The sequence below is a fragment of the Chamaea fasciata genome, unplaced genomic scaffold (genome assembly GCF_029207755.1).
Source record: "Chamaea fasciata isolate MVZ Bird 193981 ecotype frontalis unplaced genomic scaffold, bChaFas1.0.hap1 SCAF_12, whole genome shotgun sequence".
Classification (NCBI taxonomy): domain Eukaryota; kingdom Metazoa; phylum Chordata; class Aves; order Passeriformes; family Sylviidae; genus Chamaea; species Chamaea fasciata.
Genome location: NW_027094097.1, coordinates 10,354,666 through 10,378,559, shown reverse-complemented (window position 1 = coordinate 10,378,559; position 23,894 = coordinate 10,354,666). Strand labels below are relative to the sequence as shown.

General features: G+C 48.3%; 3 protein-coding genes across 7 annotated transcripts in view; 2 read left to right on the top strand and 1 right to left on the bottom strand.

The window, feature by feature from the left end:
- Window positions 1-772: 772 nt before the first annotated feature.
- THAP11 (THAP domain containing 11) lies at window positions 773-3,678 on the bottom strand. The gene has a single exon (XM_066194567.1). It carries the CDS (start codon window positions 3,593-3,595, stop codon window positions 2,867-2,869), a length of 729 nt encoding a protein of 242 aa, XP_066050664.1. The 5' UTR covers window positions 3,596-3,678; the 3' UTR covers window positions 773-2,866.
- On the top strand, window positions 3,485-16,765 carry CENPT (centromere protein T). 3 transcript variants are annotated; one of them, XM_066194565.1, is made up of 13 exons: window positions 3,485-3,570; window positions 4,459-4,585; window positions 5,146-5,239; window positions 5,412-5,545; window positions 6,349-6,382; window positions 7,515-7,657; window positions 8,136-8,564; window positions 11,182-11,358; window positions 11,686-11,889; window positions 12,550-12,640; window positions 13,680-13,844; window positions 14,555-14,659; window positions 16,364-16,765. In XM_066194565.1, the coding sequence occupies exons 2-13, from the start codon at window positions 4,510-4,512 to the stop codon at window positions 16,485-16,487; spliced, it is 1,776 nt and encodes a 591-aa protein (XP_066050662.1). In that variant the 5' UTR covers window positions 3,485-3,570; window positions 4,459-4,509; the 3' UTR covers window positions 16,488-16,765. The 3 variants fall into 3 exon arrangements, with proteins under 3 accessions (XP_066050662.1, XP_066050663.1, XP_066050661.1); XM_066194566.1 differs by having other exon boundaries at window positions 3,494-3,581; XM_066194564.1 differs by lacking the exon at window positions 3,485-3,570 and adding an exon at window positions 3,594-3,929.
- A 2,142-nt stretch (window positions 16,766-18,907) lies between these two features.
- Window positions 18,908-23,894, top strand: part of RANBP10 (RAN binding protein 10) — a 67,166-nt gene continuing 62,179 nt past the window's right edge. Inside the window, exons 1-2 of one of the 3 annotated variants that reach the window (XM_066194560.1) lie at window positions 18,908-19,175; window positions 20,066-20,177. In XM_066194560.1, coding sequence (XP_066050657.1) covers window positions 18,971-19,175; window positions 20,066-20,177 — 317 coding nt within the window. In that variant the 5' untranslated portion in view covers window positions 18,908-18,970. The remainder of the gene's footprint in view (window positions 19,176-20,065; window positions 20,178-23,894) is intronic. The other 2 variants (XM_066194559.1, XM_066194558.1) reach the window with 2 other exon arrangements.

The following is a 23,894-nucleotide window of genomic DNA, read 5'->3' as shown; positions in this document are numbered from 1 at the left end:
GCAGCCCACAATGAGCTCTGCCCTCCGTATCCTCTTTTCTAGGCTGAACAGGTCAAGCGCCCTCACACACTTCACATGGCTTCTCCTCTAGGCCCTTTACCATCTTCATGGCCTCCTTTGGATGCTCTGTTACAGCTTTAGATACTTCTTATACCATGGTGCCCAAATCTGCTCCCAGAACTCGAGGTGAGGCTGCACCAGAACAGAGCTGAGTGGGACAATCACCTCCCATCCTGCAGCTGCATTTAACATTCCCAGTTCAACCTAAAAGTGCAATGATTGATGCATGGTTGAATTTTTTTGCTGCATACATTTGCTTGAGACTAATAGCCCTAAACCAATCTGAAACCAGGAACTTTGGCAAGTGGAATTACGAGTTCTAAGAGTACATGCAAGCTCTTCCCTGCACTAGGCTGATTAATGGGAGGCCATGCCTTCTCCTTCCTCCACCAGGCATTAGTCAGGAGAGTTATGCTGGGGGAAGACCTGTGGAAAGCCTGGTTCCTCCTCAAATCCTTCCAATTTACACAGAGAACACCCTGTGACTGCTCATCAAAATGGCTTCAACCTCTGCGCAGGTAGGTGTGTGGTACACTGAACTGACCTACTGACCTCAGACTTCTCTTCCTCACCCTGCATGAATGTAAAGATATTCCTGCTGTTCCAGCTGTGGAGCTCACGACAAATAAAAATATGTCACAAAAGAGAAGACAAAGCTACAGCCACAAACCTTTCAGAAAGAGATATATAAACCACAAGGAGACAGGAAGCGTAAGAAAACAAAATATACTTTATTAAAATTAAGCATGTTAGCACCTCAGTGTAACCTGGAGAAGTCAAACAGTCCAGCAGGTAACCAGTCCAGCAAGGCCAAATGGCTGAACATCCTGAAGTGCATCCCAATGGTAGAAAAAGTACCATGACTGTCATGACAGGCACATTCTCAACCAGCTCAGATGCACAACCAGCCTCGTTTGCAAGGAGGGATGTTGTGCTGCCTTCTGTCTTGATGGGAGCATCTAGAGCTGCTGGACCAATCACATATGTCAGATCCCACGGTGGAGCAGGTATCTGCTTGTCCTACAAAAAAACCCAAAAACAAACCCAAAACAACAAGCCAAACCAACCAAACGAATAAACTGCTGCTAACTCGACTCGCAGAAAAATCAGGATAGCACAGAGCTGGAGAGCTACATATCAGATTGGAGAATAAATTAAACTGAAGTAACGGGAAGTACTTAGTACATGGATAGACATGTAGTATCCTTACAGATGACCATCCAACTTGGCACACACGTTAATAAAAAATGACCCATGCATCACATAGCAGGCTGTGACAACCTGGAGCTGAACTGGCTTCAGGATCTACAGAGAAACCTCCGGCTACAAAACCCCAGGGTGCCCTTTTGTTCGGTTGTATACAGTGTTGAAGCTGATGGTTGTAAAGCTACATTAGCCAGTGTTACAAAGATTACATAATTTCAAACTAAAGATACTTTTTACACTTAGAAAATTCCTCTACAAAATTTAGTAAAAGTGACATCCCAATCTACTGAGTGAAATGCACTCTGGTTCCAGAAGGATCTCACAGACCCAGGGAACACTTGGGAATTCTTCCCTCAAAGGTGAATATGGGCACACTGTGGTGAAGTGCCTTTTGTTCTCAACATCCATCATCACTGCCCATTGCCACAGGGCCGTGCTGGGGCACCAGACACTCCCCTCTTCCTCCTCCTCCAAACTGCTGAGGAATCTGTTCCACCAGCCAGGCTGGAAGGGCATAACCAAGCCAAACCTGTGTTTTTGCTACCCTCACTCCACCCTCTTTCTAGCCAACGCTGATTTGGTTTCCTGTTGCAGAAAGTGAAGGGACTGATGCTGGCTAGAAACTGAAACTACACAACCATTCCACATAGATTTGTTACAATACTCTTAAATCTTGGTTTAGAACACACAAGCAGGTTTTAGTATGGTCTTGCCTAATGTACAGATTATTAGTCATGCCAACTAGTTTAGGATTAGACAGAAAAGGTTTGCAACCGCTGCAGGTAAAGTCACTTCTGTTTCATCCTGGTTCTCTGAACAAAAGCCAAGGATTAAAATTCCGATGTGTTACAAAGCCTCCACTTCATTAGATGGAGTCTTAAGCCAATGAGATAAACTACAGCCGTTAAACGCCACCGTGTTCTCTGTACCAGACTGTAATCCTTACTGGTGTCGAGAGCACCGAGACATCTGTAACCAACACACACACGCTGCAGAGAAAGCAGAAACTACACGGTACAAGAACACTCTTTAATCTGGGGGTTCTGTCACGCTAGGAACAGCAGTCTTTTATGGCATCAGTAATTTACTGAAGAAACACATCACCCTGAGAGGGTTTCTAAAGCTTTCCTCCACTGAGCGAGGCTGAACGCGACATCACCGACCATTCCTATAATGGGTACAGTGCCCACGGCAGTCGGACACGCCTTCTCCAGGGTAGTGTTGCTGTTACCTCACTTGACACACAGCGAGTTTATTTGCTGAAAACTGATACCCTGCGTCCACTTAGTGACGACTCGGGTCCCATCCACGCTAGGAGCAGCGCGTTCTGACACCGCACACAGCGGGTTTGATGGGCCCGGTGAGGGGTGACACCGGAGATAACGTCGGGGCGATAACGGCGCTGGGCACCGAGCTGATCCAGTCCAGGCAGGGCAATCCGATGGCGAGGCCTCGCCCGGCTGGCGGCTGCTGTGGCGTGGGCTGAGCCAGGCACGGAGGGGCCGCGGTCCATCCCGTCTCTGCTCTGCCCGGCACCGCGCCGAGGGCGGCGGAGGCTCCGGGATGGAGAGCCCCGCGCCGGGCCGGGCCTCGGCAGCCCTCAGAGGCCATGGCGCTTGCGGGTGCCGGCGCTGGCAGCGTGGAGCAGCCGGTCCTTCTCGCGGATCTCCTCGCGGAGCTGGGCCTCAGCCAGGCGCAGGCGACGGATGCTGCCCTTCATCTCCTTCATCTTCACCTCCAGCAGCGCGATGATGTCGCGCTGCTCGTTCAGCTTCCTCAGCAGCTCCTCCGACGTGGTGCCCGACGACAGCGAGTACGAGTGATCGGGGGGGCCGCCCTCCACCGGGCTCTCCTCCCCCGCCGCCGCCGGTACCGGCACCGGCAGCCGCACGGGGCTGGGCCCGATGGTGGCGGCGGCCCCGAGCTCCACCTGCACCGTCAGGTCGATGGGCTTCACGTCCTCGGCCGCGCCCCCTGCAGGGGCCTCGGCGGCGGCCGCGGGGCCCTGCGGGGCGGCGGCGGCGGCGGCGGCGGCGGGGCGGGGGCGCCGGGCCCGCTGAGCCTTGCGCTCGTTGACGCCGCGCAGCGGGAAGATGGTGGGGACCCGCACCAGGTAGGACTTGCGGCCGCCCTGGAAGTGCTCGCTGCAGACGCGGTGGCCCGTGGTGGGCTGGAAGGTGCTGAAGCAGCCGCTGACGCCCGCCCGGGAGACGTTCTTGAGCCAGAGGCGCCGCAGCTCCTCGTCCTTGGGGAAGGTGTAGAAGTGCAGCGCCTTGTCGCGGTGCGAGTTGTTGTAGCAGCCCGGTACGCAGCAGGTGAAGCCCGGCATGGCCTCGCGGGGCGGGGGGACACCCGCGGCGAGCGGGGCGAGCGGCCCCGCCGAACTACAGCTCCCACAAGGCCCGCGCGGCCTCTCGCCGCCGCCGCCGCCGCCGCCCCGGAACTACGCGGACCACAATGCACCGCGCCGCCGGCGGAACTACCCGCCCCACACTGCGCCGCGGCCCCTCCCGGCGCGCGCGCGCACGTCTCGCGAGAGGAGGCGGGAGGCGGGAGGCGGGAGGCGTTCGGCCGTTACCGGGCCCGCTATGGCAGACGGGCGGTCCCGGGCCAGGCCCGGCCTCAGGCGCAGCGGCCGCCACAACGCGCGGGCGGCGGCCCAGGTGCCCCGAGGGGTCTGGGAGGGCGGGTGGGAGGGAAGGGAGGAAAGGAGGGAAGGGAGGAAAGGAAAGTCGCTGTTGGGGTCGACCATCCCGTGGTACTGGCCCGGCGCTGCCTCCCCGGTCGCTCTCGATTTGAGACAGAGACGAGGCCGCCCCCTCACCCTTGTTCGTCTCTAATCATGCAACATGGGCCGGAACCTCTGCCTTTGGTGCTCGCCGAGTAGCCCGCAGCTCTGCGGGTTTAGGTCGCGGCTGTGCTCTGAGGCCACTCAGAATTTCGTCCACAAGAGGGTTTTATGCTGGAACCCACCCGGATGATACCCCGAGCTGAATTGTCTCCCGTCCACAGGGGAAGTGCCACCATTGTCAGAAAGCTAACACGCGCAGTTTTTCTTGGGAATTTGGAAAAAGTTTCTTACCAGCTTGCTTACCTTGTTATTAGAACATGGGTGGTGGATGCTTTTGGTGTTGGGGTCTTTAGTAATGAAAATACCAGCTTTGAATTTCTTGTCTCTTGATTTCCCTCTAGACTGGATTGAGTGTAGAGAATAGGAGTAAGTCTGTCAGAAGCACCTTGGCGATGCAGAGACTGGCAGTGTTCCCTGATCTCAGAAATGGCACACCACGGGTCATGCTCAGGAGAGTCATGCAGAACCGTAAGTGTCTTTTTTTTCAGGAGACTTGAGAACAGAAAGACAATGTTTTTGTATAGTTGAGAAAACAGGGGGTGCCCCTTGGAAGCCCATTATCCTTTCCCTGTTACACGAAACAGAAGTCAGGTTGTTGTATGACTGATTTATGTAACAGAGGAGTCACTGCAGGGCACCTCAATGCAGGATACAGCTGTCTGAGAGACCAGGCCTTGCACTGGTGAAATCAGAGCTTTGAAGATCCTCTTCAAAAACCTCTTCACTTGGTCTTCTTACCCTGGTGACTGAGCACATAGGCCTGGTGCTGCCTTTGGCTTTAGGATCAGCTGTGAGTTATGGAGGCACCTTCTGCCATGCAGGGAACCCCCGTGCTGCCATCTGTCACCACTGGCTTTGTCACTGCCAGCCTTCCCAGGAGTAGAACCCAAACAGTTTTCACTAGGTGTTTATTTTAGCCTGTTTGTAAATATTATTTCCAGCCTGTAGTGTAGATGTGACACCCTGCTGCATTTTGGTGCTCTGGCTGTATTGAGTTGTGGAAAGGAAATGTTTTGGTTTGTTGGCAGAACCCCAAGTTTCACCGCTGGCACCTCAGGTGTCTAACCATGAAGACACACAACAAGCTCATTCAGAAGTCACATCTAAGAGGGTTTCCAGCATGTAAGTAGGTGTTTATTATAATCTACACTTTTATTACACTGCCAGGTATAGCTGCAGTTCCTGTGGTGGGACTGGGGAGCAGGACTTCTCTACTTGTGTTTCAGTGATCAGAATTGCATCTTGTCAGGTGGGATTGTCAGAAATGCCTCTCCAGCTGGGTTTGTTTTGGTAGGGGAGAATTGCAGCTGCCAGATGTTGCTCCTGAAGACACATCTATCACTGTGTTCCACATGAAAAAGAAGAGAAGGAAAGTCAGTATTTCTGAATTTGAGAGAGCAGCAGAGAGACGACTTCCCCAGTACCAAGGTAAAGCTGCAGTGATGGATTACCTTGCTCAGTGCTGCATTTGCTGTCAGCTGGTTCTCACCTGCTCGGCTCAGTTGTCAGGGGCTGCCTGGCTGGGCAGTTGTAGGTTTGGAATCCAGATTGCAATATCTTATGCTAAGGGGATAATAAGGGGAGAAAGTAAAAACCCCCATCCTATCAAATTTTAAATAAACCTTTTTAAGCCAAGTTCTGGGCTCTGCCATGACTATATATAGTTTCTTGACTACTTTTGCAGCTTGGTGCTTTTTGAGTTTTGAAGTGTCTCCAGAGGAAGCAATCCCTGTCTTCTTCTCAGTTCTAGAAATTTTAAAATACAAGCAGCTGCATACTTTCCATTGCAATTATAAAAATAATTATAAAGTTCTTTGTGAGCAGAACAAGTTTGAGTCCCAGTTTCATCAAGAGTCCGTGGAATAGTTATCTGTGTTTCTAAAGCTCCAGATGTGTTTGGGTTGGGTTGCTAAAAGGTGGTTGTGACCAAGGCCTAACATCTTATCATCAATGTGGTGAAATTATTAAATCTGAGGGTATATGCCGTGTTAAATTTTCACTGAAATAACAATTTTCTTACCTTTTCAGAAATTGCTTATTAGATTTCCTATGCAATTCTGAAATGCAGACAAGAAATATTAAAATGACCCCTAATTCTTTTTGCACCAAAGTATGATGCTTGAGGATTGTAGCATGACTGGCTGTGAAAAGAGGAAGATCCATTGGGATGTTCCTGTAGCCTGTTGTGTAAAGGGTCATTTCTCAACTAATGTGCCTTCAACTTTTTCTAGCTCAGTCGTCATTGGACAGCACAATTATGACTCGGTGAGTTTAACCTAAATTGTCTTACCTTGTGGCTGTCCCAGGTATGATCACACCTGAAGGGGTGAAGAGCAGTGCAGATAGCTGGGTTCATGTTAAAGACCTGTGTTAGTGTTAGCAATAACACAGGCATCTGCCCCTCTGCTGATGGAATCTGAAGGTGTTGCACCACACACCTTCTGATTTTCAGAAACTGTGGCTCTGCACTGGGTTGGTCTAACTTGTATTGCTACAATTGCTTCTCTTTTTACTTGCTAGGATCGTTCCATTTTCCTTATGTTCTCATGCTTCCAGCAGTAAATCAGTACACAATATACCCTAGAATATTATCCCTGCCTGTTAAAAATTTTATCACATCAGTTGCATCTGTGCAGTATTTTCTGGACTTTTAAAGCTTTTTAGTGAGTCAAAGAACTTACTTTCCAGTGTTACCTGTGTACTTTGCAAACGACTCTGGCCCCAGTCAGCACATTATTTCACCTTTCCCACTGCAGCACTTGCCTGGGGTGCCGCACAGGATGCTTTTTGGGGCTGCATTCTGTACCTCTGTCTTTGAAACCTCTGAACCCCCCTTTTTAATTGGGTTGCCTGGAGAGAGGGGCAGGAGGTCATTGAGTGTGGTCAGTCTTCAGGGTGCAAAACAACTATAGTGAGAAACATTTTTTCCCATGCATTAGGTGTTGCTATAAGCTCTCATCTTAAAACACTCAGGGTGTGTTGGTAGCTGTACTTTGCTGAGAGTATTGATACCAAGTAGATTCTTAAATTTGTTGGGAGGTCCTCCTACCACCCCATTGTCATCTAGAGTATGTCTTTACTACCAAACATTTGTTTTCCTTTTTTTTTTTAATTCTGTTACTTAAGGTATTTTAAATTTATGACCCTGTTGTCAGCTGTAGTGTTGCAGTGTCTCAGGGAGGCTGTAAAGCAGTCTGCTTCCTGATCTCTGTGATACACATCCTGATGTTGGGTGATGGTACGAAAATAAACAGTTCACTTAAAGACTGACATGCCATCTTTAAGGGGGAATTTCTCCTAGTTGTGCACAGTGTCTTGCTGTTAGTGCCATCATGTCTGTATTCTGAGGGTGGAAGTGGAGTGTGTGATTTTGACAATTTCCTCCCTCTTGTTACAGATCCCTCCAAATGTCTGTGGGTTCCCTGCTGGCCCCAGACACTGTTGAGAAGAGGGGTTTGCTCCGGAGGCCAAAAACCCGCAAGGCTGTTGACATGCAAGCCTTTGAGGGCAGAGTGGAACAGAACATGCTGACGAACAAAGGTTTCTTTTGTGTTGTTATTTCTCTTCTGAGAGGCAGGGCCTTATGTTAAAGGGGCTTCTGGAAGCGTTTACTGAAGCATGGTCTGTATTTCAGGTTTTTAAAATTTACTTACACGTTCACAGAAATAGAGTGGGATTCGGGAAGCAAGATTAGAATGAGGTTCTGCTTTGGCAGTTCCTTTGATTCTATGCTCTTAAACATGTGCTTTGCCCAGTTTGGTTATTTAAACCACAGGAATTGTTTGGGATCATCTACATCTGTGGGTACTAAGGTCTGTTGGTTTGGTAGGGAGAGTTGTGGGTACAGAAGTGGGGTCATACAGTTTTAGTGTTGAATCAGGATCTGTTCAGATCTATTGAGAAGGAGTAAAGTTTGTTTGACTTAAATCGTGACTTACACAAGTCCTGGTAGTAAAGTATGTTCCTATGATCTTGAACAGTTTTTCACATAAAATTTATTTTGAAATTTTCTCAACAGGACAGAACTATCTTGTGGACTCACAATCTGCATCTGGGATTCGAACAAGCATCCTGACAAGTGATGCAGAAATGATGATGAATAGCACAGAGCTCTTTGTTCCGCCCCAGCTGGATGAACAGAGCCAAAATAAAGTTTCTGTTCTTGAAGCCCAGCTGTCAGATTCGAAAACTTCAGCCCAGAGGAGCCTGATTTCTGATGCAGATCAAGAGGAAGCAAGGCTGGAGGGCCTGGTATCTGGTGTGAGCACAAATGAGGGAAGGACCCAAAGATACTCCAAGAGCTCAAGCCTTGATCATGAGCGTGTTGACAGAATGACTCACGTATCTCCAGAAACCCCTGCAAAACAGCAAGAAGTAAAGCAAGATCATTCCCAGCAGAGTAACCCAATGGCACAGATCACTTTTTCTGAAGAAGAGGCGGCTTACGGTGAGTACTATGGGTTAAGGCTTAGGCTTAGCAGGTACTATCTGAACTCACAGAGTGGTTAAGGTAGAAAGAGACCTCAGGGTTATTTTCTCCAACCCCTCTGCTCTGGCAGGGCCACACAAAGCAGGTTGTCCAGGACCATGTCTAAGTGACTCTTATGAGTCTCCAAGGGTAATGACTGCAAACTCTCTTCCTTATGTTCAGATGGAGCCTCCCATGCTCCAGTGTGTGCCAGTTGTCTTTTCTCCTGGCACTGGGCATCACTAGAAAGAGTCTGGCTCTGTCTGCCTTGCATCCTACCTTCAGACTCTTGTATATATTGGTAAGATCTGCCCCAAGCCTTCTCTAGGCTGAACAGTCCCAGCTCTCTCAGCCTTTCCTTCTAGGAGAGATGCTTCAGTCCCTTAACTGTCCTGGTGGGCCTTTGCTGGCCTATCCACTGTGTCCGTCTCTCCTTTGTAGTGGGACCCAGAAGTGGGCACTCTAAACTGGTCACAAAAAGTAAGGAGATAATATGTAGGACATGTGGACAGACTTGGAAGGAATCTCTGAAAGTTCCTAGTCCAGACCTTCACTCTGGTATGGTCACTTATTTGTCACAGCCAACCTCTCCATTGTCTCCAGGGCCTTAAAAATCTTTAGACAGAAGCAGTCACCTCCCTGCTCACTCTGTACCAATGCTTTGCAATTTCTATTGCTTGCTAGTTTTTCCCTGGTACTTCTCCTTGGCGTTCATTTCCCCGGTCTTATCCTGGTTGTGTAAATGGGAACCCGTTTTCCTCATACTGTTAGGACCAGGCAAAAGTTGTTTTGAATGGACAAGGGAAGGAATCAACAGAAGAAGGTTTGTTACTCAGAGGAGCTCCAATGGCAGGCATTTTTAGGACAAAGAGATGGATAATGCAAAGTGTAGAGGATGTGGAACGGGACTGGATCAAATGAGAGGAAGACGAAGGAGGAGTGAGCAGATCTTTAAGATGCTGGAGTTAGTAAGGCATTAATGTCAGAAGTTAATGGTGACATAGTTCTGCTCTACCACAGGAGGCTGCTGTTGGTATTGCTCCTCAGTGGCAACTGAAAAACAGGTACAAGGATTTTCCCAACTCGTTCCTAAGACTCAGTGCAAACTCCCTAAACTGCTTGAAGTACACACAAGTGTTTCTTGTGTGTCTTCCTCTCCCTCCTTGATTGGTTTTTTATTAACCAGGAAAGCTAAAAGAAAATTCAAAAAGCTACCAGGATACACATAAATGATCTGTTCTAGCTGTTTATAGATGGAGCTCCTCTCTGCCCTCCACAAGTTCAAGTAAATATTTGGGATCCCTAGTCATTCTAAATGTTTCCTGCATGTCTTTGAGAGAATTTGTATCCCATGTAATTGAAGACCTAGAAATAAGTGATACAGAAGAAGAGATGATTAATACAGTGAATGGAGTGGAACAGGAAAAGATTTTCCGAGAGGGTAAGAAGTTCTTTCATTGTAGAAAGGGAATAGAGTATAATCTGATTTAAAAAGAACTTCTCAGGTGACTTGCAGGGTAAAATAAGACTTAATTGTACAGTAGATGCTGGAAATAATTTAGTTCAAGTCATACCAGAGACACTTGGACATTGCCAGACAAGCTCTCTAAAAGTGGGCTGTGACTGGAAGTGGAGTAAGGGTTCAGATGTTTTGGCAGGTCTGTAGTACTGCTCAGCTTCTCATAGGAAAGATGAAGAGTTCTCTTGGCAAGGACTACACCTGGCTAATCTAAGCTAGTTATTATTTCACTTCACTTTAGGCACTGTGTTGATGTAGGCAGCCCAATATTCTGCTTACTGAAACTGCTATAACTGATTCTTGCACCACCTTTGGCCAGATTTCCTTGTGCCCTTCCCCGTCCCTGGAGAAAATGGTAAAAGTGCAGTTCGACAGCTTTTGGTTCTGGACACAGACAAAATTTCCAAACCCTTCAGTGACTGGCAGCATTATGAGAGGGCCCAATTTTCTCCAAGTAGTTACCTGTGTGGGTTTCTGCTTAACTGAGCTACATAGTAACAGATATGTGGATTATATATGTAGTATGAAGGGAAAAGGAATGCTTAAGTAGTCAGGCTCAAGCTTATAAACACAAATAAGTCATGTGTCTGTATATTTCTCATCCTGCCTGCCAGAGGCTTGTCCCAGATGGTTAAAACCACTCCAGGCTCTCTTCTCTCTATAATGGAATATATCTCTTACAAAATTGTTTATTCAGAAAAACAGAGGAAATGAGGAGGAGAATCTGAGCACAAACTCCAGGTATTGTTAGATTTAAAGGAAAAGAAATTGGTCTGTTACACAATCACCAAAATTGAAAATTGCCATAGAGATGGCAGATCTGGAGGAGCTCTGCTTACTGTGAGTAAAATTCCTTCACTGGGATCTGATGTGCCCCTAATTAAGTGGCTGTGGAGAAAACGCAGGAAAAGTTGGTCATTTCTCAGCTGTAAAGGGAACTGCATCTGCTTTTCTTATTGACAGCTTATAGCTGAGTTTATTTATCACTGATAAATTCCAGTGGTGGTTAAACTGTGTCCTGGTGGTTGGTTGGGGTTTTTTTGTAGGTAAGATGTATGATGGAATTTCTTATTTTAGCTGCAGAACATGGTGCAAGTGCTGGATATTCTGAACCTTTGGAGAAGAAACTGGCTGAAAAAGCAGAATTGCAGCTGACTGCAGCACAGGACAGCAGAGGTGAAGCAGAAGTGGCTCCTTCAGCAGGAGAGGAACTGGCAGAAGGCGGCGTTGGAGCCCGCGGCTCTCCCGGAGCTGGTGAGGACACCTCTAATGCTGACAGCTCTCTGTAGTGCCACAGTGCTCTCATGCTGCATGACTGGTATCAGTGCTGAGAGAGACTTAACTTCCTTTGTTTTTTGGAATCTGGGCTAATTACTGGGGAAATATCAAACCAGTTTTGTCATTTTAAGCTGGAAGACTGCATTTTAGTTAAAGGGAAATCAAGATTGTACTGGCAGTAGTGTTTAGAAATGTCTAGTTACAGCAGGTACCTTTGATTAAAATTTACTAGTGGAAGTTCCACAATCAGGCAAAAGTATTTGTTTTAGTGCCTTTTTTTTTTCCCCTGTTTTGGAAATCTAGGGCATGAGATTACCAGAGGCATTGGAGCTGAAAGTCTGGGCAGGCACTCTCATGCCTTTTCCTCATTCGATAAACCTGAGATGGCTCCATTAGATGAAACTGATGAACAAGGAGATGAACTGCAGGACCAGGCTATCGTGCTAGATTTGGATAGTTCAGTGGAAGAGCCTGCTGAGGATGAAGCTGAACACTCTGCAAGTCAAGGTAAGAAAGCTGCTCAGCATTTCTGTTAACATTGTTTTCTTTCCTGCTCTCACTGGTTAAGAAATGAAGAAGTTCAAGAGTGAAGTTAAAGACAATGCAGATTAGACTTGGAGGAAACTGCTCTGGGTTCATAGCAGAGAGCAGGTGAGCTGCTGATAACAGGAGCCTTGCCTGAAGGGAGTTATGAAAATCTGCAAACAGGGAGAAGTTTGTAGTCTGGCCCTTGTAATGTGATTTTGTAGCTCAGCTTGTCCCTTTGTTCAGGAGAATTTGCCAGTGGCATAGCGACATGACAGAGGTAGCTTGTAGATTGAAGTTCTCTCTGGTTAAAAAGGCTGCAGCTTTGTGGCAACCTAACCCAGCCATCAGCCACTGCAGCCTGGTCCTGAGTGTGTGTCCCTGCAGCCTGGCAGCCAGCTGGGCCAGCACAGGGGCCCAAGGGGAGCCACCAGCCTGTGTGGCAGGAGCTGTGGGTGGTGACATTGCAGCAGCCAGCAGCTGTGCTGGCTCAGGGTGCTGTGAGGACACAGCCAGAGCACAGGCAGTGTGACCAGGACCAGGCATGTGAGGAGCTGGCTGGGTTTCTGTCTGCTGTGGCAGCACTGCCTGCTCCAGGAGTTCTGGAAAGAGACTTCAGTTTCTCAAGTACTTTTTTCCCAGAGGTTTCCATGAAGACTCCTACATTTGTCCGCGCTCCAGCCAACAACCTTCTGCTGTCAATGCCACATGTTGCCAAACCTGCTGCTCCCAGGTAAGCCTAAGCCATGTCCAGCAGTGGCCTGGCAGAAGTGGGGCTGTGGGCAGAGCAGAGCTCAGCTTTACCAGCTGCTCTGGCAGCTGCCACTGGGCATGAGCAGTGCTGAAGTCTTTGGTTCTTTCACTTGTGTAGCAGCTGAGTGAAGAGTGAATTGAGTGGATGTCAGTGCTCTTCTAGAGCAGCACTCATGCCCTAAAGCTTTCCAATGTACGTTCTTGTAATATTTTCTTGTGCTGAAGGCAAAAACTTTTCCTAGGAGTTTTTCAATTGGTAAGCCACTCTGGAGCCATAGACTCCAGTATGGGATGCAGAGACCCTTGGAGAAGAGGGGGAATTACGGATGGCAAGACACTGATGACATGGAATGACATATTTGTATGGACTGCAGAAGCCTAAAGCTGTGTGCAGGTCCCATGTGCTGACTAAAACGAAGCTATCCTAGAGGCAGAAAGTGAACCTGTCCTCTGTGTTGCTCCAAATTAGTTAATACTTGCACTCTCTTGATTAGAAATTTGGTAAATCCATATGTTTCATCAGAACCACTAACAGTGCATCCTATGGAACAGGAAGAATTTTTTAGCCCATGACTTTAGAGCTTTGTCTGTTAAAGCAGTAAACAAGAAGACAAAATTCTGTGCCCACATATGGGTGAACTGGAGAGAGTAAAGTGATCCACACAACTTCTCTGGGGTTTTTGCATGTATTAGCCTGAGGTTCTAGTTTTTTTCTGTTGTGTTCCAATTACGTACTGAGTGAATCCATAGATTTCACTTAATTCTTCCATATTACAATTTTTCCTATTTTAGAATGGAAGACAATTCTGATTTCCTTTAGGCCATGATGCCATATGAACTGTTTGCAAACTGTCCTGTGTGGGCATGAGAGTTTTGAACAATTGGGAGGGAGAAAGAATGAAGAGCTCAAGGTAGTTCTTGTCCCTTCCAGTTCAGCTTAGGGTTTCTTTGAATTCCACTTGGTGTTCTCTGCCTCTCCCTTGTTCATTCAATGTGTGAATTTTCAATTTCCCTCAAAGGTCTCCCCTGCGGCTGCTACATCCTAAGACTGTTCCAAAGAGATTAAGAACACCCCAGAGGAAACCACATGAGCCTCAAGTACCAAGGAGTTTGATAAAGGAGATATTCAGACATTTTGCTAAAATGCCGGTGTCCAAGGATGCATTCAAAGTCGTTGAAAAATGGTATGTAGCAACAAACTGCTATTTCCAGTATTTTTAGTGTTGAGGTTTTTTTCTTTCTTTTCTGTCCTGAAGTAATAAACCTGTTGGGAGTGCTGCTGACAAGCTGACTGCCCTCTCTCGTCAGCTGGAAAGAGTCTTAGGAGGCCTGATAAAAATGGTCAGAAATGTGCAAAGGGCTTTGGGCTGACGTGTGGGTATCTGATCAGTACAGTCTTGCAGGAGAGTCTTGTCATTAATTTCTGTGGGCAGGATGGCTCTGGACAATGGTCATTGTGCTGGGCACAGTGAGGATGTGGAGTGTTTCATTAGAATCCAGGTTTCTCAGCTGTTTGAATCCTTAGACCTTGTTACCTTTATCAGTAAAATCTGTGTATTATTTGAATACTTCACTGCAGCAGCCAATATCTGACCCTCAGTGCTGATTTTTCTGTCACTAATGTCAACCACTGTTTCTGCATGTATGGGAAGTTTGGGAAAGGTTCTGGTTGTCTGATGTGCAGCTGTTTCACAGCTGTATCAGCAGTGAAGTTCCAGGGAGCCTGGGCTGAGAAGCCAAGCTTTGTTCATGGGCTGGAGAGTTACTTCTCCCCCAGCTTTCCCTGGCAGGCTGTGACCTGCACAACGAGCAGCTCCAGTGCAGCTTGCCCTGCAGAAGTGGGTGGGTAGCTGGTGTTGACACACTCCACAGTCTGATTTGATTTCCCCCTCAGCTCTGAGAGATACTTCAAGCAGCTGAGCGATGACCTGGAAGCTTACACCCACCATGCACGGAGGAAGACAGTGGAGGCAGCTGACCTGGAAGTCCTCATGAGAAGGTAATGGAAGGGTTGTTACTGATCTGCAGTAGTGTTTGGTGGTGCTTTGATAACCCAGTAACACCTGGTTGTTGGCAGAATGTGCACCAGGAGTGTTTGCATAGTAAGTGTGGTCTCTGGGATTTACTCTCTGTGGGGCCACTTCTGTCCCAGGAGGCATCCCTGGGCTTGGGTTGCACCACTCGGTGATGGTGGAGGGGAAGGAGGACATAGTGAGGGGTTGTGAGTGCAAGGAGTCATCTGAGGATTCAAAAGGAGAGGGTTTTGTGAAAAGGTGAAGCTGTAATGTCTGTGGAATGTGTAGATGAAGTAGAGAAATGCTAAGAGTGAGGCTGGGCTGCACTGTTTGCCATCCTTGAGTGATCTCTTTGCTGAAATCACCTGCAACTGACACTGTGAGCATTTTCACATGTCCCATTATCTGTTTTGGTGCCTTGCTCTTCCAAACAAAATGCACCTCTTCCTGCCGCTGCACAAGCTGATAGTTGGGATCCAAACTGCCAGTTCCTCTCCAGGGCAGGAGAAAGAGCCCCCAGCCCAGGTGGGCAGGGCTAGCCTCTCCTAACAGCAACATTCCTGGACAGTAGCCTGGAAGAGCTGTTCTCAGAGCTGCCTCACTGATGTTCTGTCCTCTGGACAGTCACAGCTGCCCCATCTCCTGCCTGAATTTACTTTATTCAGTGACCAAAACACAAGGGATTTATTTGTGGCTTGGAAGTCCTCTCTAAAACTCTGAGAGGCCTCAAGCAATCCACCACTTTTCATCTGAAGTCATTACTCTGGGTTGTGGATCTTAATCTCCACTGGAAGAGTTTTTAAAGTCACCTGGGGGATTGTACAGGGCACAGCTGATGACACTGGCTTTACATGGACTTCTGTAGGTGAGCTGGTGCTGCTGCTTAAAAAGAATAATCTGTTGCTGTCCTGATCCAGAGATTTCATTTTCCTTCCTGACAGATGTGTGCTGAGGTTGGTATGAACAGGCCAGGAGGCATGATGTGTTAGTTGTCTTGGTTTGAGATTCCATGTACTTGTTGTTTCACCTTGTTCTAGATGTCTTTGTGGCTTTTTACTGCCTCATGATCAGGAATTGTTGCTGGCTCATGCATAAGAACAGCATTTCTGTTCCTTCCATACGGAAAGTGTGAATAAATGTTGCACTTTCTTCCTTTCTACAAAACTGGGAGATGCTGATGTTTTCAGGCCAGTCAGCTAAATGGTGTACTGGAAAACTCCATGGCCCACACAGTTGGCAAATGCCAACCACCTCTGAGTTGTAACTGTAAAAAAATCTGGGTACTGAGCTATTTCCTTCTGTCACATCATTCTGTGCACGTCTTCAAAGGGTAGAATTTATCCCGTGGTAGGTGGATTGTGAATTTAAAAAGCAATGAGCTTCTACTTTGGTCCTGATCAATATAGATGAATATCCCCATGGTAAACAGTGGGAAGCTCTGTAGGAAGTGGCTCTGCAGGAACCCTCTAGGTCTGCTCTGCTGTGTGGGCAGTCCTGGCATTGCACCATGCACAGGAGCTGAGATGCTGCCTGCAAACACGAGTCTGGAGCTGTTTGTCACAAGCAGCCAGAGCTTTTCTGCTCTTAAATGCAAAAACATCAGTGCAAGAAAACTTTACTCTGCTATCGAATGGAAACACATTTCACTAACAACTCTGGTCTCTCCTCTGCTCTCTTTTTGGACAAAGGCAAGGGCTGGTGACAGACAAGATGCCGCTGAATGTGCTGATAGAGCGTTTCCTCCCTCTGGAGTACCGGAAGCTGCTGATTCCAATTGCAGTGAGTGGAAATAAAGTGATCCCCTGCAAGTGAAGGTGCAGGGATGGCCCCTGTGGGTGGGAAGGTGGCCTGCTCCCAGGGACTGGCTGTGGGTTGTTCCATGTCACTGCTCCAGGTGATGCTTTTCCACACATAACCAGTCAGGCAATGGCTGCTGGATGTTCTCCTGAGTGGAGGCAGCTTGTGCTATGGCTACCACACCACCCGCCTGGGTCTCACCAGTCTTTGTGACAAGTAACTTTACTATCCATACTTTTTATATGTTACCTTTGAATACTTGTACAGCTCTGATAAATAAAATGTTGCTTGCATTTTGTTTGATGCCGATGCTGCTTACGCCAGTGAGCTGAGAGGCTCCTGTATTGTGGTGTTCAAAATGTTCTCAGCAGGCATTTAGCTGTGTTGGTGCTCTTCATGCCAGCCAGGTGTCTGTGTTTGACACACCTGTGTGGTTTCTGTGACTCTGCTCCCAGTGGGAGCCATGGTGCCCCTTTGTTTTCCACTGGTGTTCTTGTACAGGCAGTTGCTGCATAGAGGAGCTGGTCTCTGCTGTGCTCCTCACACAGGGAAACAAAACAGAACTTCTGTGTATGATTTCACTGCTTCCAGGGAGCCTAAACCACACTAGGAATGAGATCAGACACAGCAAAGGGTGCCAAGGAGTGTGACGTTGTAGAACAGTTCAGAAGCTGGGAAAGAATAATGCCTGTCACATGTATCAGTTTCAGAGGGATGGAGATGGGTATTGAACTTCAGGGGAGTCAGTGTGACACAAGTTGTTTCTCCCCATCCTGAGGCTGTCCTAAATCCTGCTGGAAGTATGGCTCCTCCTCTCTGGGTTATGCTGTGTGTGCAGTGCAGCTTCCTCAAACTACAGCCAAGTGGCACAATTCATAGGGACTCCTGGAAATCCAACCCAGCTCTTAACAGCAGGAACTGGAAGTTAGACAGGTTTTGCACAACACTAAAGGACATAATGGCCAGTGGAGTTTAAATCTCTTCGGCAGGCACTGCCAATCTAAAGGGCAGGCATTTTTGAAGGATTTTTTTAAACGTAATTCCATGAATACAACAAAGAGCATTTTTTGCTGACACAGTGTGACTGAAGTGTTGGAAAGAAAAGGATCCTTTGAGAAGCTCTGCTGGGGGTAGTAAATGTCTGCATGTCCTGCATGGATGGGATTCCCTTCTCCATTGTGTGTCAGAGTTCACTTTCTCATGAAAAGGTGCAGCTTCCAAGCAGAGGAATGGGAGGGGACAGTGCTTTGCCTCTGCTGTCTGTCACACTGTTGGGCTGACACTGGGTTTGGATGTTCCACAGGAATTCTTCAACTCACTGGAGCCTTTTCCTTAGACTGGATGTATTCCAAACAGTTGATACCTGTTTGGCAGTCTGGAGTCTCAGAGGTTGTAACTTCTTGTATCAAACTGGCTTGTATGAATATTTAAATATATATATTATAACTACATATGTAGTCTAAATATAACAAGTCTAAATATATAACTATATACCCAAGGAAGGGGAGATGATTCTGTCGAGAGAACCTTGTGTCAGACCTGTAACTTCAGTTGCAGAGCAAGAGACTACAGCTCTTGCCTTAAGTAGGTCTTCAGTTGCTCCGACAATCATGGCTTTGGAATGATGACAGGGGCCTGTTTATTGCTATGGAGACATGGAAAAAGAATGGAAACATGCAATTATGTGTGTCATATGCAGAAGAATGAACTCACACTATAAGTCTGCTCAAGGATCTTGTTTTTCTTCCTGCTGGCTGTGGCTTCATAGCAGGAGTTCAGTTTTTATAGTGTACTCTCAAGGCACAATTGTATTAAAAAAAAAAAAATACATATATAAATACAACCAAAAACTGTATAGCTATATGGACCTAGCAGAGGAGCCTTTGTGAGCAGCAGTGAGTTACCGGGGTCCCTCCCCCGTGCCGTCGCAGCCCGGAGCCGCCAGTTGTCGCCGTTGCCGGGGTTTGCCGGAGCCGCCGTGGCTGCGCCCGGTTCGTCCCTCAGCACCGCTCGCGCCATGGCGCGCGCGCTCCGTTTACCCGTCGCCATGGCAACGGCCACGCCCTCAGGACCCCCTCTCGCGCCGCCGTAGCTGCCCACGCAGCGCCTGACGCGCGGGCGCCGCGCGGCGGCCGAAACCGGCCCTGGAGCGGAGGCGGCCGGCGGCCGCCTGCAAGCGCTGGGCGGCCCTTGGGCTCCGCTCTGCCGCTGAGCACGCTGGGGATTGGAGTCTCACACCCGACGGCGCTGATGTGAAAGGAGCGGAACGGGGACACGGTTCCCAGCGCGCAGCGCGTCTGGGGGGGGGACGGGGCTTTGCGTGCTCCGCCTCTCGGGAGTTGTAGTCTCTGCGAGAGCCAGGGGCGAGCGGGCGGGAGTGACGAGGACTGCGCTTCCCGTCGGGCGGCGCGGACCCATTGTGGGCACGCTCGCAGCCCATTGGCTGCCGGCCGCGGCCGGGCCTCGCTCCCCGCCCGCTGACACAAAGCGGGTCCAAGATGGCGGAGGCAGGCGCGGGGAGCCCGCACGGCGGGGACGCGGCGCCGCCGGGGCCGCCCGAGGAACAGGAGCTGAGCCGGCGCCTCCGCCGCCTCTACCCCGCCGTCAACCAGGACGAGACGCCGCTGCCGCGCTCCTGGAGCCCCAAGGACAAGTACAACTACATCGGCCTCTCGCAGGGCAACCTGCGCGTCCACTACAAAGGTGCCGGGCTGGGGCGGCGGCGCCGGGTTCGGCCTCGGCCCGGAGCGGGACGGCCCCGGCGTGGCCCTCGGCTCGGCCGCTCCGCGGGGCCCGCCGGGCGCGGGCTGAGCCGGCAGCGGCTCCGGCGGCCCCGGGGCAGGGGCTCCGTGAGCGGTGCGGGGACGGGCGCCGCCGAGCTCCAGTCGCGGAGCCCCCGCTTGGCCCGGGGCCCCGGCTGGGCTGCTCGGGCCGGGCTGCCCGGGCTCGGGGGCGGAGGCGCTGGGGAGCCGGGGGCTCTCCCGGCGGAGCGTGTGGCCTTATATAACGCTGTGCGGTGTCGCTCGCCCGGGCCCCGTGCAGGCAGATCGGCTGTTTACTCTGTCATCCTGCTTAAAACCCAGTCGAGGGGTCGGATGGCCCCGACACGCTGCGTAACCGGGGCTTTGGCTTCTCGGGTTTACCCCGAATAGCTGCTCACAGACTTGTAGTGTGATGTTTTCCTTGCTCGCTATTGGAGCTGTTCTCCCTACCCACCCAGCGGAGAACTGATTATTCCTTTTCCTGCCTGGCTAGTAAACACTGATGTCATTCCCCTCTTGTGTAATCATTTTTGTCTTCTGTTTGTGTACATTGGTCTTCGAATTCTATCTGTGGGGAGGGGGAGAGGTGGTACTGAGAGTCTTTCTCAAAAACTTCATAGTGAAAACAAAGAGAGAACTGAAATGCTTGTGCTGTAGGAATTGTTCTTGGTGGTAGTGCAGGGTTGTATATGCTGGTTCTCTGGAAAGTGTGCTTTAAATGGCTGGCTCCGTGTAGAAACAGATCCCTGCTGGCTTCAGATAGTGAGGTTTTAGATCAGGATGTGTGAGAGGCCAGATCCCCTCAGTACTCACATTTCTGTTCTTTCTTAGGTCACGGTAAAAATCACAAAGATGCTGCCTCGGTCAGGGCCACTCACCCCATCCCTGCAGCCTGTGGCATTTATTACTTTGAAGTGAAGATCGTCAGTAAAGGTAGAGATGGGTAAGTGCCTCACTGCAGCCCAGTGGCTGGGGATGTGTGTCTGGCAGCTCTGCTGGACTCTGGCCTCCTTTCCAGAAGGGTTCGAGGTCCCGTGGCTGCCGGGAGCAGCAGGCAGGTACAGCATGGGCAGGTTTTGTCCTCCTGGTCAATGGATGTCAATCAGGTGGAATGCCCTGGAAGCAGAGGCACTGTGTCCTGAGCTCTTGGAGATAGGCACTGGTAAAAAATTCAGTAAACAGAGGGTCTCCACTGCAATATGAATTAAAATAGGTTTTCTTCCTGCTGGCAAGGTCTGGTGACTCTGATTTCTGGAATTATGATGCCTCAGAAATGAAGTGAAGCAGAAGGGAGGAACCTTGAGCTTAGTTTTGGACTGCTGCAGTGGTGTTGATGTGGTGAAGAGTACTGGAGCACTGGGGAAGGCAATAAAGGGGCATTTCTAACAAGGTCTGGAGTTCTCTTGTTGGTGTGGATTTAATTTTTACTCATTATGAAGGTGTCAGTCTGCTCTGTGTGGGTGGCCCTGGCATTGTTCATTGTTAAAGGATGAATATAGCAGGAATATAATCTGGAAGGGAAAGCCACTCAGGAGGAGGGGTTAGGTGTGATTAATTAATCCAGTCCTTCAGGTGTGACATTTGAACTCTTACCAGTTTAAGGGTTGTGGGGAAGGGCAGCAGATGTTCCTGCTGAAAACCAAATGAAAGTGACAACTTGTTACAGTTGAATTTTTTTGCTGTCATTATTGAACTGAGAAGTGGCCTACTTGTGAAGGGACTTGTGAAGGATTTCAGGTTGTGCTGCATTTAGGCTCTTGATAATTACTAGGTTATCTGCAAAGGTGGATGCTGAGCTGAATTCCTTTTAAATGTAGGGAAAAGACCATCCTTATTCCTTCATTTCACTGACCTGGCTATTAACTGCTTGTCTGTTTTGAAACACTTCCCTTGATTAGTTTATGTAACTGCTAAAACTGAAATAATTTGCAGTGAGCTTCAAGACAATTTTCCAAAGAAATCACATTACGAAAGGTCACTGAACAGCACTTAATCCTTACTACAGTCTAGATCAATCTTAAAGGGAGATGATGGAATTTTCTGCCTGTCTCCCAGGATCAGAGCTGTCTGTATTAATGATCTGTTGTTTTTATTGTATTCTGTAATTACAGTGACTTTCCAGGAATAATACCAAAGAGACAGAACCGTGTGTGTTAACACAGCAACCTGAGCAGGAGCTGCTGATGGCTCTGATCTGAGGTCAGGGCAGTGGTGAGGCTTTGAGGCCTCCCTGATGTCTCAGCCATTCCTGTGCCTTGTTTTTCTTTTGCTGGTAGAGACAGATCCAACTTTTTATCTCGTACAGGGTGGTGCTGGGGATTTGTGGTTGTGAATTTCCACTGTAGCTGCTGCCTGGCTGTCACTTGAGAAGGTGCTTTTGTGTACCTCACCTTTAATAGTTTGAATTGTTCCTGCTGGAGGGTCAGCGTGTTGTACTAGTGAGCTGTAGCAGAGATCTCTTCTGAGGAGGCTCCCCGGTGTTTATTCCGTCATGGTGACTTTAGTTTAAAGGATTGAAGGTCCAGACATCTAAAGAAGGGATTTGAGGGAATGAAGTTTTCAAGCAGTGTAAGTGGCAAAGCCTGTCCCTAGGAACAACACTTTAGTAAGGGGAGAGGAAGAGGAATCCTTCTGAGCTCATTTTCAGAATGGGTATTTCATCCTCTGCCCTAGAGCTGGTTGGTTGACTTCTGTATGAGGTAGTGAGGTAAGGATGTGAAGTTATTCCCTTCTGTCTCTCCTTCTGGAGTTTGTGATGGCATTTCACATTTAGGTTTAAAATGTGAGTGATTTGGTTTCGAAACAAGACTTACTCAAGAAAGGCTTTGGTGAAGTGAATTTCAGGAAGTGTTGAGGAGTCTGATTTTGCTCAAAGCTGTTGTCTTTCTGTGCTCAGCATTGTTAGTTTAGGGCTCTGCACTCTGGTTAGATACTGACACTTGCTAATAAACAACAGAATGTAAGGTTTTAGATAAGAAATGGAATAGAAGCTCCCAGTGTGTCATAATGGAAAAGTAAGAATCCCAAAGCTCACAGGATGCTTTTTTGCAGCCTGCCAAGGGATTTTGCTTATGTGTGACATGCTCTGATGCGGGGCTTCAGGCAGTGCCATTTTGGATTGGTGATGTCACTGTGGGAGAGAAACTTGAGCTATGGAGATGACTCAGGTGTCAGAACCACCTTTTTAACTTCTGTGTTTTTCATTGGACTAAGGGGATTTAAAACCAGTATGTTCTGGTTCTCTCCTGTTTTCTCCCACCATATCTTATCCTAGGAGTCAAAACACACATCCTTGCCTCCCCATTTTCCAGACTGAGAACTCCTGTGCTCACCCCAAAGCCAGCACAGGGGAAGAGGGAGGGAGGGGCTGCAGCAGCAGGGACACAAGTTGCTTTGCCCTGCAGCAGCTGGTAGAAAAACTTCTCTTTTGCACTGCCTCATCTCCCCTGTGCCTTAATGCACCTGCCCCAGAAAGGTGCATTTGTTAAAGATGCAAACAGAATGATTTATGAAAACTCTGCCTTTGCCATCCCTGGACTTTCCTGCCTCAGCGTTGGTAAAATCATTTATTGGTGGATATTTCAAAGCAAGTACAGCATCCAAAAAGTCCATTTGGTGTATGTAAGAAGCTTTTCTTAGCTTTGTATCCTCACTGCTCATGAGATAAAACCACAATCTTTTGAGAGGGACAAGCATGATTCAAACTTACTTTTAGTTGAATGGTGGCTATTTTTTATCATGGTGCATTTAGTCTTAATTGATAAGAGGTCATGTTTATTTGCTTGGTGGTTTTTTTGTGCAGTTTTGGTTTTTTTTCTGGGAGAGGGGAGGCTGCCAGGATATCACTGAAAAATTGCCTTTACAAGGTTTCTAGGTAACATGAAACAAATCAGATCTGTCAGTGGGTTGATCTGTTGCTACTTCTTGAGGGGGGAGATAGTTCTTATCCTCGGAGAGCAGAGTAGAAATTAGTTTGCAGTCTGTAGTCCCAGCCCTCTTGTCACCTCCTTGTCTGTGCTGGGCACACGGGGAGTGGTTCCACAGCACTTTAGGATGATACATGTCAGGGCTGTGGGATTCTGCCCTTGCATTTGCTGTGTGTTTCAACTCCTTCCCTCATGCAGACAAACTGCTACCCCGTGCTATGGTGAGCTGAAAACTGGCCAGAAAATAATGGATGATGATTTCATCTATTGACGTCACTGTCAGAAATTGTTCCTTTTTTTTTTTTTTTTTTTTTTTCTCTTTAAATTGAGGACTACATTTCAGGGTTCCCTTTATTAATTGAAGGCCAGTCAATAAAGGGATGGCCTGATTTGGGAGACGAAAGGATAGGATTGCAGCAACCCTCATTTCCATTCAAAGAGTTGTTGAACAGCTTTGTTTTAAGACTTGCTGGTAGTTAATTCCTGAGCCATTGTGTGCTTGTCTCCTGAGTGTTGTCAACTGGAACAAAAGGACAAGAGGCAGTGGGTCACAAGTTGTGGCAAGGGAAATGCCAGCTGGACATAAGAAAGAATTTTCCTTTGTGAAAATGGTTGTGCACCCAAACAGGATGCCTGGAGAGGCACTGGCATCTCCCTCATCAAATTTGCCTGGGGGAGCCCTCAGTCAGTAGAAGTTTCAGAGTTATGTATGCTTTGGGCAGAAGGATGAAGAA